At 38.2% G+C, this 15,638-nt stretch overlaps 1 protein-coding gene across 1 annotated transcript; it reads left to right on the top strand.

Moving 5' to 3' along the window:
* The first annotated feature begins 2,880 nt into the window (after positions 1–2,880).
* On the top strand, positions 2,881–10,051 carry RGS4 (regulator of G protein signaling 4). Its single transcript, XM_082393414.1, has 5 exons — positions 2,881–3,034; positions 5,976–6,080; positions 6,390–6,451; positions 6,989–7,155; positions 7,573–10,051. The coding sequence occupies exons 1-5, from the start codon at positions 2,991–2,993 to the stop codon at positions 7,810–7,812; spliced, it is 618 nt and encodes a 205-aa protein (XP_082249540.1). The 5' UTR covers positions 2,881–2,990; the 3' UTR covers positions 7,813–10,051.
* Positions 10,052–15,638: the final 5,587 nt, after the last annotated feature.

Below are 15,638 nucleotides of genomic sequence, written 5' to 3'. Positions count from 1 at the left end.
TAGACTTCTCTCATTTCTCATTCTTTCTGATTCATTCAATCTCATTTCAGATATCATCTGTTCAAGGAGGCCTTTCCTGGCTACCTTGGCTAAATGAGCCCTTTGCTATCCAGTTTCTTTCATATCACTTGCCTATTTTCTTCATGACATGGGTGAATCTAGAATTACTTATTTATTTCCCAACTCTTTCTACTGGGATGAAAACTCCATTAGGGTGTGGACCCTGTTTTCTTATTCACCATAGTAACAGCAATTCTTCAAACAGTATCTGTCACAGAGTAGGAGCTCAAAAGATATGTCTTAAATAAATGAGTAAATAAAAATTAAATCATTTTAGAATAAAGCTCTTCCACATCACCAGAATCATCCAGAAATGACAAGTCATAGAATAATAGAATTTAATACTTTGTGTATGCCGGAGAAAGAGGGCGGAAAATTGTCAAGGTATCATGATGTACCAGTCCTCACCTCCCAAATGAAAAATAAGTTAACTTATGAAAAGCTTTTCCAAACACTCTTTAAAATATTAAAACTCCTAAGAAAGCGAGAAATCATAAAGAAGTGAATAAATACAAAATGCTCTGACAGATTAATGGACTAGTCATAAAGTTAAAAAGACCTAGTTTTAATAGAAAACCAGAGCCATGAGGTTTGCAGCAACTCCTGCAGTTATGGAGCAAGAGAAAATTGGGCAGGGTGAGTTTTCCTTGAATGAAGTGTATAAAATTAATATTACATTTTGTTATCTACTGCGTATAATGTAAACAAAAAAATATTTGCGTAGCACTTTACAATTTAGAAATACCTCTGTTTACATAGTTTATCTCATTAGATAAGACAATTGAGTGATAGGTTAGCAGTAGAAAAGCCACATAATCTAGCGTCAAGAAACCAGCTCTATTAGTAAGAAGGCAAGTCACTTTCCCTCTCTGTTTCCTTTTTGATAAAATTAAGGTGTTAGTCTACATTGTCTTAAATCCCATTCAGCTCATCTGTTGAAGTTATTTATATTTAACTCATGACAAACCAGGCTTCTCTTTGATCTAGGTCCAAGATATCAAGTTCCCATCAGGTCTTCATTCATGTTCCCAAAATCAGATTATTTAAATGATCACTATCTTGGATGCCCGGGTAAGCAAAGAAGGCCCTGGTCCATCTTTGGGTGACCATCTCTCTCTTTTAATTAGTCCCTCCTCTTTGATGCCATTTCTGACTGGTTTATCTCCCTGGGTCTACCTTCTTTGGCCTCTTGCATTTTGCATTGGGTGATAGTCCCTTCCACAACACCACTGAGGATGGCTGCCAATTTCACAAAGAAATTCATTTGTTCTATGTTATACCTCAAAGAAAAGTTGCCCAGTAGCTAATCTAATACATTTTTTTCTATCTTCATGGGAGAAGACCAGAGATTTTTCCTGTAACTTAAATGTATCTTCTGGAGATTATGGTCTCACTACGCTTTTATATTTCTCGGCCATCTCCTTGTTCTTCGAGCCATAGACAGGGGCTAGCAGTGAGGGATGTTCAGGGTCATGTATGTGGTAAGGGCCTTGCTCTTTACCACTTTCCCTTCTATATTCTTGGGTGCCTTTGCATCTCACTGGAACCCATCTATTTTTCATCTTCTTCACCTAAACCCTTAGATGCCTCAGCTTCTTATAACAGAAGTTCAGTTCCCTGTATCTTATGACCAGGAACCTTTCTGCTTTCAAAATGAAAGCTGTTCAGTTCCGACATAGCAATTAATTTTCTCCTTCCACTCATAGCCTTCCTAGATGGAGAAGATCCCTCTGTAACTTTGATGTGAGTATTTGAGCTATGACTACAAGATGTGAAACACCTGCATGATTCTTTGAAGTATTCGATCCATCATATTGTGTACAAAAGATACTAAGTGTCCAGGTGTTCAGAAGCACCTGCAGGGTTAGATATTCTTATGTTCACTGTGACCCTGGTAACATGAAAAGCAAACTACATATTTTTCTTCTCTCCCTGTCTCGCTGTTTCTCAATATTTTGAAATACTAATTTGGATACCTAGAATTGCATAAGATATAGTAAGATATAAATCCACTTGCAAATAAGAACAGGTGTCTATATTTGTTCATTTGTTCCCTCCTCTTGTCTTCCGGCTGCTGTTTTGAAGCATTTTGCTGGAGGCAGGCATGTACCAAAGAGATTGTCAATCCTTGGATGAGTCCTGTTCTTAGTAAGAGTTCTAGAAAAGTGTTCCACAGTTAGGCTGATTACAGATGTAGCTAATCTATTTTCCCTCAGCTAGTTTTCTGTGCTGCCAGGCGTATAACTGTCTGTCTTCCAGCTATTCCTCCCGCACATCCCTTTGTGAAAGTGGCAACAGAGAAAGCAACTTCTGCAAATCCCTGCCTGGAAACGATGGATCCTGCTCACTCCCTTTTGGAAACAGTGAGGATCAGATTTTAGACCACGTATGAAATGATATTTCTAATCCAAAGGAGAAAGTGCATTGAGAGTCAGCCCCAAAGTAAGCCCATGAACTCCTGCTAGCCCCTTTCCTTCCAGGAGGCAAGTTCCCTTGACATTGTTTTTACAGACAATGAATAAACCCCATGTTTTGTAGCATTGTAAACTTATTTTTTCCTTTTCTGGGCATTCAAAACCTCAGACATCCGTTGAGCACTGAGCAAGTTTATATTTTCTCTATGTCTACTTTGCAGGAGGATTTTTCTGCCTGTTCACTTTGCATTGTTGCGTCAGCCCTTTCTTCCTTATCTCTTCCAGAGGCTGGAGAGGCAGAAGGAGGCTGAGAGGAGATGGTATTACAGAGCTGCCATCTGATTGGCTGGACGGTCTTGGCTGGGCTATAAATGAGACCCCTACAGGCTTGGGAGGGAGAAGCTCAGAGGATTCTGACAGTATCTTTACCGGAGAAAAGGCAAAGTGTGCTCAGAACAGAAGCCACAGCTCTTCCTGCTGCATTTCTTTCCTAACGTGAATCCCACACTACACAAGATGTGCAAAGGACTTGCAGGTCTGCCGGCTTCTTGCTTGAGGAGGTAAGATTATTTTCAGCCACTAAACCAGATAGTGTTAAACTTTCAGATAGACTTTTTAAGTTATTTGCATATCCTACTTACTAACCTGGTTCTTCGGAATTAGAAACAATATGGTGAGGAGAGCATCAGCCTCCTAGCTTTCCTTCAAGACTAGCTTGAAATTGTGACTTAGGAAGTGTTCACTCCAAATTTTGGCATACAAAATTTGCTTTCTATGACCTTGGTCTTGAGGACAGTTCCGGTCCTCTGACCAAGCTAGTTCTAATTAAGAAGTGATATGAGATTTTTGGACTATATACAGTGGTCTGTAATGTCTCTACCTGTGTTACTGTTATTTGAATATCACTGAGGTATGTAGAATCATGGGTCTGGGCTTTCTGATTGTATACTAGATCTCATTTTGGGGAGGATACCTCAGAATGAAGTTTGGCTACATCACCAGAAAGGCACTATGCTGTCTGTGTGATACTGCAGTATCTTTCACTCTATGTCCTTATAAGCAAATGCTACAATAAAATAAGAGTTTCAAAACTAGATCTCCCTTATCTCTCAGCCCCTACCTCTAGTTCTTGAAATGCCATATGTGATTGGTGGTTGAGAAGTATTGATCATAACAAATCAGCTAAGGGCTCTGTGGAAGATCTCATCTTAAAGACATTGTTTTGTCAATGTACTGTCTCTTGATTAAAAAAAAACAAACTTAAAGATATGCAGCTACTCATATGTCTTTGCCTTTTTAAAAAAGGTATAAATAAATGCTTTCATAGAATGCTCATATATTAGCTAGTTGCAAAAATACAAAACTAGTGCATATTACATTACTTAATCTTATAAAGTAAAAAGTCAATTTGTACATGTACCACCCTCTCTCTTGTTCCCCTGCAAACCTTAAATTTGCAGGTGAAGTCACCTTAAATTTCAATTCAGAATTATCTCAGAAAGCACAGTCTTTTGTGTAATCCTAAGGAGTTTACCTCCTGTTCTTCAGGAGTATGAAAAAATAATCTGGTTTTTTTTTTTCATTCTTTCATGGTTACTTTAAAATGAATCAGGAGGGTCTGGCAGAGAGTACTTAGGAAAACAGTGGCCCTGACCTCCACCATTAATTTCCTGAACTGAATGGAGCAAATCGATCCAAGCTTCAGTTAACTCATCTATAAAATTAATCATACAAAAAACAGGAGTGTCAGGAGAAGGTTATGCTCTGGTAAATATTTTAGGAGACAGGTGAGTAATTGCTCTAGAGCTTTGCCTTCCAGGAGCTAAGAGGCTAACCTGGGGAGGTAAACTCTATATCAGCAGGGTCAACTGCTCTTCCCTTTCCTCACTGATGAACTGTGAATCATCTTGTCCAGCACCTTCATTCTCACACTGGTGCCTGAGGCTCCAGAGGGAATGTGAAATGCTCAAGGTCACGTAGGTGGTGGGTGGCAGGGAGCAGATCGAATCCAGGTTTCTTACTTCAGAGGTCAGTGGAGTCATTTTGGTTTTTATTTCTATGGTTGTATTGTGTTATTAGGACAAGTGTAATGTACTTGCTAAGAGTACTTCCAAGTCTTCATGAAAAGATTCTGCATTGGTCAATAACTGTCAGATCTCAGCTGGACCTGGCATATGGAAACATGAGATGATTTCTATTTTGACCCAATCACAATATACTTACATTATAACCTTAGAATCACTGCAGGCTTCATGATTAGATCTTGCTATCATTAAGGAAGATTTTGTATCTCGTGACCACTTGGGGAAACAGAGGAGGGAGAACAGTCTTGCGAGGGAAAGAAGATACTGTTTTAGGGGCAGCACAAGAACATAATGGATTTTAAACTTTCTGGAGAAATGCACATAGATAAGGCATTATTATATCAGTAGCCATCCTAAAATGTCCTTTTATCCTTGTGGCTTCATTTTCCTCCCTCTAAACAGGAACAAATAACTAGTCATTCATTTAGTCTTTCGTTTCCTTCAAAACAGCATTTCTCTGTTAAAACTATGTCTCAGCTTTCATAAGAAAAGAGATCCAAGCAAAAGAATAAATAACAAAAAGTGAGGAGGTTGAGCTAAAAGCTTATTAAAAGATCCTCCTTTCTGAGTAAGTCACGTGCCCTGCCGTACCCTAGCTACCTATTAAACAGCGACCATAAGCTGGAAGCTCTGCTCCAATTAAACAATCACGAGCTTCAGTGATGACTCTTGCTTGCTTCTCCTTATTATTGTTTTTAAGCCTCAAATATCCTTTATAATGTAAATATCCTTATAGTGTAGATGTTAAAAAGGAAAGTAGTAGCAATAGCAGGAAAGCTTGCTTTCTTTAGAAGCAAACCTGCGGGAGCTCAGGTTTCAGCCTGAACACTTGTGTTTACCCCCTCATTTTCCACTCCTCTCTGCTGGAGCTGCACACCCCCATAACGTGACTTGCTCACCACATCCAGGCTGGAATTGAACAGACCTTCACTTCCTCAGGTTCTTCTACATTGCTCTGCTAGCAATGAGGCAGATGGAAGTAGCAACTACCCTCCAGAAGGTGGCGCACAACAAGCAAGTGCCATATTTCACGGTTCACTGCTTGCTCTCCAATACCTAAAACTTAACTCAGAGAATAGTCAAGTTTTGAATGTGTTTCTGCTGAAGATACCTAAGTGTTCCTTTGGTCAAAATGACAGGTTTACAGAAGAGGCTCCTCAGGTAGACTGAAGGGTCAGAATTCCAGTTCCTGGTGAAGGAGGCTGTGCTCCAGGTTTTGCAGTAAGTCATAGGCAGAAGCAGAAGTGGAATCTCGTTTTCCTGAGAGTTCATGCCGGCTTCAACTCCTATATCCTAAATAAACTACCCCTGCCCTTTACTAGTGATGAGCCCTTTGAACTGTACCATTAGGGTATCTTCTAAAGAGAGCTGAGTATCATTATTCTTTCTTTTTTTTTTTTTTCCCTCTTCTGTGCAGTGCAAAAGATATGAAACATCGGCTCGGTTTCCTGCTGCAGAAGTCTGATTCCTGTGAACATAATTCTTCTCACAGCAAGAGGGACAAAGTGGTGATTTGTCAGAGGTAAGAGAAAAGGCCTTGGCGAAGAGCCACTGCGTATTAACTATCTGATGACAGAGATGTTCTGTAAGGAGAAAAGGAAGTTATGTCCCTAGTTAACCTAGATTTGGATCACGATGGCCTCCATTTCCATGGAGATCATGCTTGCATTTGAAATTTCCATACATCTAGTGGAAAGACGGCCCTATTCAACGACAGGTCTCAGCGTAATGATGGAAAATAAAATCTCTGGGTTTTATTCAGGATCTTAAATGTTTTGCCCCCATTTTGTATCCTAGCATTCAGGTTATTCTTTCTCTGTAATGTCTCTAGGGTGAGCCAAGAGGAAGTCAAAAAATGGGCTGAATCACTGGAAAACCTAATTAGTCATGAATGTAAGTATGACAGCTTCTCCCCCAACCTCCACTCCCTGGGATGAAGATAAAGCACACTGGATAGACAAGCTATCTCATATTATGCCTGATCTCATAGGAATTACAGAAAGCCTTGGATTTCTTCTGCATTTCAGACTCAAGAAAATCAGTCTGCTTAAAATCTTACCATATCCTAGAGCTTTGTGATATACAATAGAAAGCTCATACACAATCCATGTGGAAAACCATCTCTTTCACCACACAGAGAAAGGGCAGAGGAAAACCCCCAAATATTGAGATTTCTTGCAGAATCGACCTCAGTTTCTCTTTCCCAAACTCACTTTGGCAATTGAGGGCAGCATAGGCATTTCAGAAACATAACACTTTCTTGAAATAGACTTCAAACATCTGACCTCCAGTGACCTCCCAAAAGGAGGAAATAGGGCACTGTTTGAACAGATGCCTTGTTCCCTCAAGCACCCCAGCTTTATCTGCAATACAGTGCCCACCAGGGCAGTCACTGTGATGACAACTGTGGTTCTTTCTCCTCTGTCACAGGTGGACTGACAGCTTTCAAAGCTTTCTTGAAGTCTGAATACAGTGAGGAGAACATTGACTTCTGGATCAGCTGTGAAGAATACAAGAAAATCAAATCACCCTCTAAACTAAGTCCCAAGGCCAAAAAGATCTATAATGAATTCATCTCAGTCCAGGCAACCAAAGAGGTAGGTCTGCAGGGCAGAGAACTGTCTGCATCCTAGTGAAATTTTCTAGACATTCAATGGCATGGATCCTTAGACGATGTGAGTTAAAGGTACAACAGTGAAGCAGATTATTACAATCTTGACAACCCCAAATAAATAAGTTCAGGAAAAAGCTCTTTCATCCAGATGACTCAGATGATCTCCCGTCACGAATTTTTTTGGAGGAATATCCCAAGTTTGTGAGAAATCATTGAAGTTATTGCCCTACCCACCCTGAAGCAGATGAACATTTTATGTTCTCTCACATGTGCCAGGGAGGAGCCAAATGTCCTTTTTTTCACTTCTGGGGTATAGAGAGTGCACACTTAGTACAAAGCATACAGCCTCCCATCCTTATGGGGTAAAATGTCTAATGAAGCCTTGGACTCTGCCCCTTAGGTAAACCTGGACTCTTGCACCAGGGAGGAGACAAGTCGTAACATGCTGGAGCCTACGATAACCTGCTTTGATGAGGCTCAGAAGAAGATTTACAACCTGATGGAAAAGGATTCATATCGCCGCTTCCTCAAGTCCCGATTCTATCTTGATTTGGCCAACCTTTCCAGCTGTGGGTCAGAGAAGCAGAAAGGAGCCAAGAGTTCTACAGACTGTCCTTCCCTGGTGCCCCAGTGTGCCTAATTCTTGCTCAGTGGTGGAGGCTGAGATGCCAAGACTCTATGCCTGGAAAACCTGAGGCCAAATATTGATCTGTATTAAGCATCAGTGCTTTCTTCACATTGTAGCCTAGTGTTCATGCTGCTGGCTATGTGTGAGTCACTCCCGTACAAAAACTAGATTTTGTTTTGGTGTTTCGGTGTTCATCAGGGCAGGACCTCATTCCAGTCCAATTTTCCCAAATTTCTTTTAGGGTGCCATGTGAGCAAGTATCCAAATAATGGCCTTGTGGGTCTGGATTTTCTCTCCTGCCAACAGTGTGACCTCAGGTTGGTTGGTTGGTGGTTGGGACACTTCATGTGACATCCACAGGCACATGTGTTCTGTTAACCAGCACTTTCTCCAAACTCGAGATGTTTAGATGAGGTTGATCTATTTTATGTACATATGTGTGTGCACGTGTGTGTGTCTCTGTGTGTGTGTATATATATATACATGTATATATGTACACACACACATTCTGTATATATGTATGTATATATACATACATATATATTTTTGCAAGAATGGCAGGAAAGACCCTAGGTGCTCATAACTAGAGTGTGTGTACATACATGCGTGTTCTGATCCCCAGTCTTTCACTCTGCAACTGAACAGGGCAAACTAAACCAGCTGCCCTGCAGGCTAAGAAAGGAATGCTAACCTGTGGAAAGTTGATTCTGTAAAACTCCATGAGTCTTGCTGGAAAAACATCCCAGGGATTTCATGATTAGTTTAACCACCGACAGCCTCCAAGTTGGACAGTATTCTAAGGAGCAAACATAAAGCACCTTATGCCTGCCTGACACAGGGCTGTCTTTAGCTGGTTATCACTAGTGGCACTTTTGAGTCCCCAAGCTGCTGGTCTCCCCTTCCTTGCTTGGGTGCTTGGTGCATAATAGTGGCAGCCGGATTGGTATGGAGTTGGAGATGAGGTGCTTGAACAGAATGAAGAAACTTAGGTAGGGCCTCGCCAGCTCTACCTACTATAAGATGCTGGCTGAGTAAGGACACAGGATTTAAAGGTTAATATTCTTATCCCCTACTCTTTTTTCCTCTCTTGATTAAGGTGCTCTTCTCATTTTGTTTTTCCCTGAGAACTTTAACCATCAGATTAGGCTCCTTAGTTCACTGTGGTTGTTTGTTTCCCCATAATGGCTCTAGGCTATTTGCCTATTCCCTATAAACCAGCATCAGGGGAGAGATTATATTTTATAAGGGGGGAACATCCTTTCACAAACTGAAAAGCCCTCATAAGTTTCTCTTTTGAAGGTAGAATCTGGTCCATTCCATCCCAAACATCAGGACTAACAGAGACTGAAGGCATTTCTTTCTAGGCTCTGAGATGAAATGAGAGAGAAAAGGAAAAAAAAAAAAAGGAAAAAGGGATGCCAATTTTTAGAACTACTGTTTAGAACTTTTCTCGAGGCACATGAAATACTTGAAAATGTCTCCTTTATGTTATTTATGATGTTTTGTACAATGTTTTTATTACTGTATCGTTTTATAAATGGAGGTGCAGGATATCACCTGAATTATTAATGAATGGCCAGGAAGTAATTTTCTTCTCATTCTTTTAAAACTACTGCCTTTGAAGTGCACACACATGCATACCTGAACACTGAAAGGATTTTTCCAGTATAGATTACATGCATGGGCACCTTTGTGGCTTTTAAGCCAATAGACTTGGCTGCAAAATGAAGACACCGGAGTGTGTGTATACAAAGCTCATTGTACTAAATGTATAGGTTTCCTCAATTGTACCCTTTTTGTCTCTCTGGCAGTCTTGCTTTCAATGTTCCCAGAGTTCCTCATCAGCGCCCCTTTCTGTTATATGCAGTTCCACACTTTGTCTCTAGTTAACTCCAGGATCCAAACATGGTAACTCTATTGGTCTTGCCCTATTAGAACTGTCATGACTTTCAGATTGTATCTGTACTCACAGACTGCTGTCTCACCAATAGGTCTGGAAAGTCATTCTGAATGAGAAGTAAATTATTTTATGTAATACTTTTCTCAAGTGTGTTTTTCCATTGTATTTCCCCCTTATTTCGTCACTATTTGGCATGCTGAGCTTACCTGCTTGTGGTCCACGGACAGAATACTCCTTCCATATGCATGCCTATTTTTATCATCATGTTCTTTAAAGGCCTCAGAGCAGATGCTTCCAGTGAAACACACGCATCTTAATAATAAGGGTCAATAAATGCTTCATAAAAAACTATCTGCTTGTAAACACATTAATCATCCACAGAGACATGTTATGAGAGATAGCAGGGTGTGGAGTGATTATAGAAAATGACTCAGACCCAGTTTTTATCTCTCCCATGCCAGCTCTGGGAAAGAAAGCAGAAAAAGAATATTGTATATTCTTTGGTTCCTGCCACTGCTCTGCCTGCCTTTAGTCACAGAACCAAGGCAGTCTTTGGAGACTTTGCTGAGCAGATTTGGTGGGTTACTTGCAGGTCCTTAGTAAGTTTTCAAGAGATAGGGTTCACCTTCCAGATCAGCGCTTCTTCTACTTCCAATTACCTGCCTGACTGAGAGAAGATGGGAGCAATAGGAGACTGAGGAGGAGGAAGGGAGATACAGATGGCTGAGAGATAGATCCCTGCCAAAACTTCTCAGAATCCTTTCTCCTTTTACAAATTCTTTCCTTTAGAAAAGATGTCATAGAACATTCACATTCACAGTCATGGATACTATGTCTATTATGTCACGAGATGCCCACTTCTGTCATGTTTACAACGTGTTAGGAACAGAGTGTCTTAAACTATTTTGAGGAACAGATCCTCTTAAGGATCTGATGAAAACTATGGACCATTTCCTGAGAAAAATACACAAAGAAATCCAAATTCTTCATAAATATTTAAAAGAAACTCTTACAACTCCTCTTCAAAATGCACAAAACTATCATCTCTCTCACACACTAGGTGTGTCAGACTCTCACAGAGAGTGTGCTGTTGCAGCTCATACAACTCAATATCAAAAAAACAAACAACCTGGTTAAATAATGGGCAGAGGATCTGAACAGACATTTTTCCAAAGAAGACATACAGATGGCCAACAGACCCATGAAAAGATGCTCAACATCACTCATGATCATGGAGATGCAAATCAAAACCATGAGATATCACCTCTCACATGTCAAAATGGATATTAACAAAAAGGTAACAAATAACAAGTGTTAGTGAAGATGTGGAGGAAAGGGAACCCTCGTGCACTGTTGGTGGGAATGCAAATTGGTGCAGCCAAAATGGAAAACAGTATGGAGGTTCCTCAAAGAATTAAAAATAGAACTACCATAGAATCCAGCAATTCCACTTCCAGGTATTTTTCTAAAGAAAAAAAACCCATTAATTCAAAAATATGTATGAACCCCTATGTTCATTGTAGCATTATTAACAATAGCCAAATATGGAAGCAACCGAAGTGCCCATTAATAAATGGATGGATAAAGAAGATGTGGTATATAAATATACAATGGAATATTACTCAGCCATAAAAAAGAATGAAATCTTGGCATTTACAACAACATGGATGGACCTAGAGGGTACTACGTTAAGTGAAATACATCAGACAGAAAAATACAATTTCACTTATATGTAAAATGTAAAAAACAAAACAAATGAACAAACATAACAAAACAGAAATAGAGCCATAGGTGCAGAGAACAAACAGGTGGTTGTCAGAGGAGAGGTTTGTGAGGAAATGAGTGAAATAGGTGAGGGAAATTAAGATTTACCAACTTCCAGTTACACAATAAATGAGTAATGAGTCAGTCATGGGGATGAAATGTACAGTGTGAGGAATATAGTCTAGAATAATGTAATATTTTTGTATGGTGACAAAGGTGGCCAAAAGGTACAAACTTTCCTTTATAAGATAAATAAGTACCAGAGACATAATGTACAACATGATTAATATAAGGAACACTGCTGTATGTTACATACAAAAGTTGGTGAGAGTAAATCCTGGTTCTCATCACTAGAAAAAAAATTTTTTTCTTTTATTTTGTATCTATATAAGATGATGGATATTCACTAAACTTATTGTGTTAATCATTTCATGATGTATGTAAGTTAATCCTTATGCTGTACACCTTAAACTTAAAACAGCGCTGTATGTCATTTATATCTCAATAAACCTGGAAGAAAAAAGTACATGATCATATATGTATATGTATGTAAGTATTGGTAATTTCCATTGTTCACTTAAAAAATATCATGAACATTTTCCCAAGGGTATAGCTATCTACCAATTATTTTTAATATAGCTTAATTACATTCCATAGTTTGAATGTACCATATTTGATTCAAGAAGTTTTTACTGACTTATAATTGATAAAAATACATTTTTAACAATTAACTTATATTAACAATATATGTTATCAATAGTAGACATCCTTGTACTCTATCTTTATGTATTGGTATTTTCTGGGATGGATTCCCAGAAGAAGGATAGGATCACTGAGATAAAGAGTAAGTACATTTTAGGTGCTAAAAATTCACATTCTTATGAACAGTATAAAAGAATGTCAATTACCCCATATCCTTACTAGCTTTAGATAAGTCCTTTCAGGTTTACCAATCTGATGGGGTAAAGATGACATCTGAATGTTTTCACTTGTGTTATCCTGACCAGTCATGAAGTTGAGCATATTTATAAATTTTCACTGGCCATATCTCCATTTTGCCTACTGTTCATATCCTTTCCAAATTGTTTCTTTTTTCTTTTTATTAATATGCTAAAGCACTTTACATGAAAATTATATTAGTTTTCTGTCTACCATATTTTTGAAAATTTTTTTTGCTTCTGTTTATGGTGTCTTTTGCACATGAGAATGTTTTACTTTTTATAAAACAATCTGTCAATCTTTGTTTTATGGATAAAAGTTTCTTACCAAGATTACAAAGACCAATTCATCAAGGTATTTTACTAATATTCTTCTGTTTTATCCTAATATTTTAAAATTCGATTGTTTTTAGTTTTATGTATGTTAATATATTTGGAATTTTTTAAAAAAAATATTGAAGTATAGCTGATTTACAACGTTGTGTTAGTTTCAGGTGTACAGCAAAGTGAATCAGTTATACATACACTATATCCACTCTTTTTTAGATTTATATTTCCTATATAGGCCATTAAAGAGGCCTCTAAACTACGTGATGACCAACTAAATTGTTCATCATCAAAACCTGTTGTTGTAATATGTATTGCTTTGCTTCTCTGATGCCTAGGTGTTACGTAAAAATATGGCATGAGAAAAGAAAATACTGGGTTTTGTCCTTTTTGTAATATAGAAAAGAGGAAAATTTGAGAGACATGACTCAGGAGGGGTTCACCTAGAAAAAGAGTCCAGTGTTTTAGAGTTTGTATGCAAAATGATAATAAGAGAGCTGGGGCCAGGGATTTCTTAGTCACATCAGTGGAGGTAAACAATGCCTGGAGAAAGAACTGGGTTTCCAAAAGAAACCTAAAATTTAATAGTAGCATCTTACATTATGCCATGCTTATTAATTTCCAAGTCTATGCTGAGTGTTTCACATGATCTCATTTAACCCTTAGAACAAAACTCTGAAGTAGATGTGCTTAGTATCTTTCCATTGCAGATGGGGAAAATGTGATATAGGAAAGTCCAGAAATTTACCCATGATCATATACCAAAGAAGTGGTAGACTTCACACTGTTTGCAGATGACATGATACTATACATAGAGAATCCTAAAGATGCCACCAGAAAACTACTAGAGCTAATCAATGAATTTGGTAGAGTTGCAGGATACAAAATTAATGCACAGAAATCTCTTGCATTCCTATACACTAATGATGAAAAATCTGAAAGAGAAATTAAGGAAACACTCCCATTTACCGCTGCAACAAAAAGAATAAAACACCTAGGAATAAATCTACCTAGGGAGACAAAAGACCTTTATGCAGAAAACTATAAGACACTGATGAAAGAAATTAAAGATGATACCAACAGATGGAGAGATATATCATGTTCTTGGATTGGAAGAATCAAGATTGTGCAAATGACTATACTACCCAAAGAAATCTACAGATTCAATGTAATCCCTATCAAATTACAAATGGCATTTTTCACAGAACTAGAACAAAAAATCTTACAATTTGTATGGAGACACAAAAGACTCTGAATAGCCAAAGCAGTCTTGAGGGAAAAAATTGGAGTTGGAGGAATCAGACTCCCTGACTTCAGACTATACTACAAAGCTAGAGTAATCAAGACAATATGGTACTGGCACAATAACAGAAATATAGATCAATGGAACAAGATAGAAAGCCCAGAGATAAACTCACACACCTATGGTCAATGACATGACACACCTTAATCTATGACAAAGGAGGCAAGGGCATACAATGGAGAAAAGACAGTCTCTTCAATAAGTGGTGCTGGGAAAACTGGACAGCTACATGTAAAAGAATGAAATTAGAACACTTCCTAACACCATACACAAAACTAAACTCAAAATGGATTCCAGACCTAAATGTAAGTCTGGACACTATAAAACTCTTAGAGGAAAACATAGGAAGAACACTCTTTGACATAAATCACAGCAAGATCTTTTTTGATCCACCTCCTAGAGTAATGGAAATAAAAACAAAAATAAACAAATGGGACCTAATGAAACTTCAAAGCTTTTGCACAGCAAAGGCAACTATAAAAAAGACAACCCTCAGAATGGGAGAAAATATTTGCAAATGAATCAACGGACAAAGGATTAATTTCCAAAATATATAAACAGCTCATGCAGCTCAATATTAAAAAAACAAACAACCCAATCCAAAAATGGGCAGAAAACCTAAATAGACATTTATCCAAAGAAGACATACATATGGCCAAGAAGCACATGAAAAGCTGCTCAATATCACTAATTATTAGAGAAATGCAAATCGAAACTAAAATGAGGTATCACCTCACACCATTCAGAATGGGCATCATCAGAAAATCTACAAACAACAAATGCTGGAGAGGGTGTGGAGAAAAGGGAACCCTCTTACACTGTTCGTGGGAATGTAAATTGATACAGCCACTATGGAGAATAGTATGGATGTTCCTTAAGAAACTAAAAATAGAATTACCATATGACCCAGCAATCCCACTACTGGGCATACACCCGGAGAAAACCATAATTCAAAAAGCCACATGCACCCCAATGTTCATTGCAGCACTATTTACAATAGCCAGGTCATGGAAGCAACCTAAATGCCCATCAACAGATGAATGGATAAAGAAGATTTGGTACATATATACAATGGAATATTACTCAGCCATATAAATGAATGAAATTGGGTCATTTGTAGAGACATGGATGAATCTAGAGAGTGTCATACAGAATGAAGTAAGTCAGAAAGAGAAAAACAAATATTTTATATTAATGCATATATGTGGAACCTAGAAAAATGGTACAGACGAACTGGTTTTCAGGACAGAAATTGAGACACAGAAGTAGAGAACAAACGTATGGACACCAAGCAGGGAAAGTGGTGGGTGGAGTGGTGGTGGGATGAATTGGGAGATTGGGATTGACATATATACACTAATACGTATAAGATGGATAACTAATAAGAACCTGCTGTATATAAAAATAAATAAAATTAAATTAAAAAATTTTTTTAAAAAAGTGGTAGACTTCAGTCAAACCCAGAAATCTGCTTGAAGTCCACACATTTAATTAGTCTAGTCAAGAAGAAAGAGAAAAGAGGGAAGATAAGGAAGGAGGAATCAAAACAAGCAAGGGAAGAACGACAGGAAGAAATATAAATAAAGAGAAGAGGTAAAAAGATTAA

This window comes from Balaenoptera borealis (genome assembly GCF_965194805.1).
Source record: "Balaenoptera borealis genome assembly, chromosome: 1".
NCBI classification, from domain to species: Eukaryota; Metazoa; Chordata; class Mammalia; order Artiodactyla; family Balaenopteridae; genus Balaenoptera; species Balaenoptera borealis.
This window is presented reverse-complemented; position numbering and strand designations above follow the sequence as displayed.

What these genes read in the sequence shown, in the direction of transcription:
- RGS4 (XM_082393414.1), top strand. Translation starts at nt 2,991, where the DNA reads ATGTGCAAAGGACTTGCAGGTCTGCCGGCTTCTTGCTTGAGGAG. An exon ending in AAACCTAATTAGTCATGAAT is followed by an intron (nt 6,452 to 6,988) that starts GTAAGTATGACA and finishes CCTCTGTCACAG; the next exon opens with GTGGACTGACAGCTTTCAAA. An exon ending in CAGTCCAGGCAACCAAAGAG is followed by an intron (nt 7,156 to 7,572) that starts GTAGGTCTGCAG and finishes TCTGCCCCTTAG; the next exon opens with GTAAACCTGGACTCTTGCAC.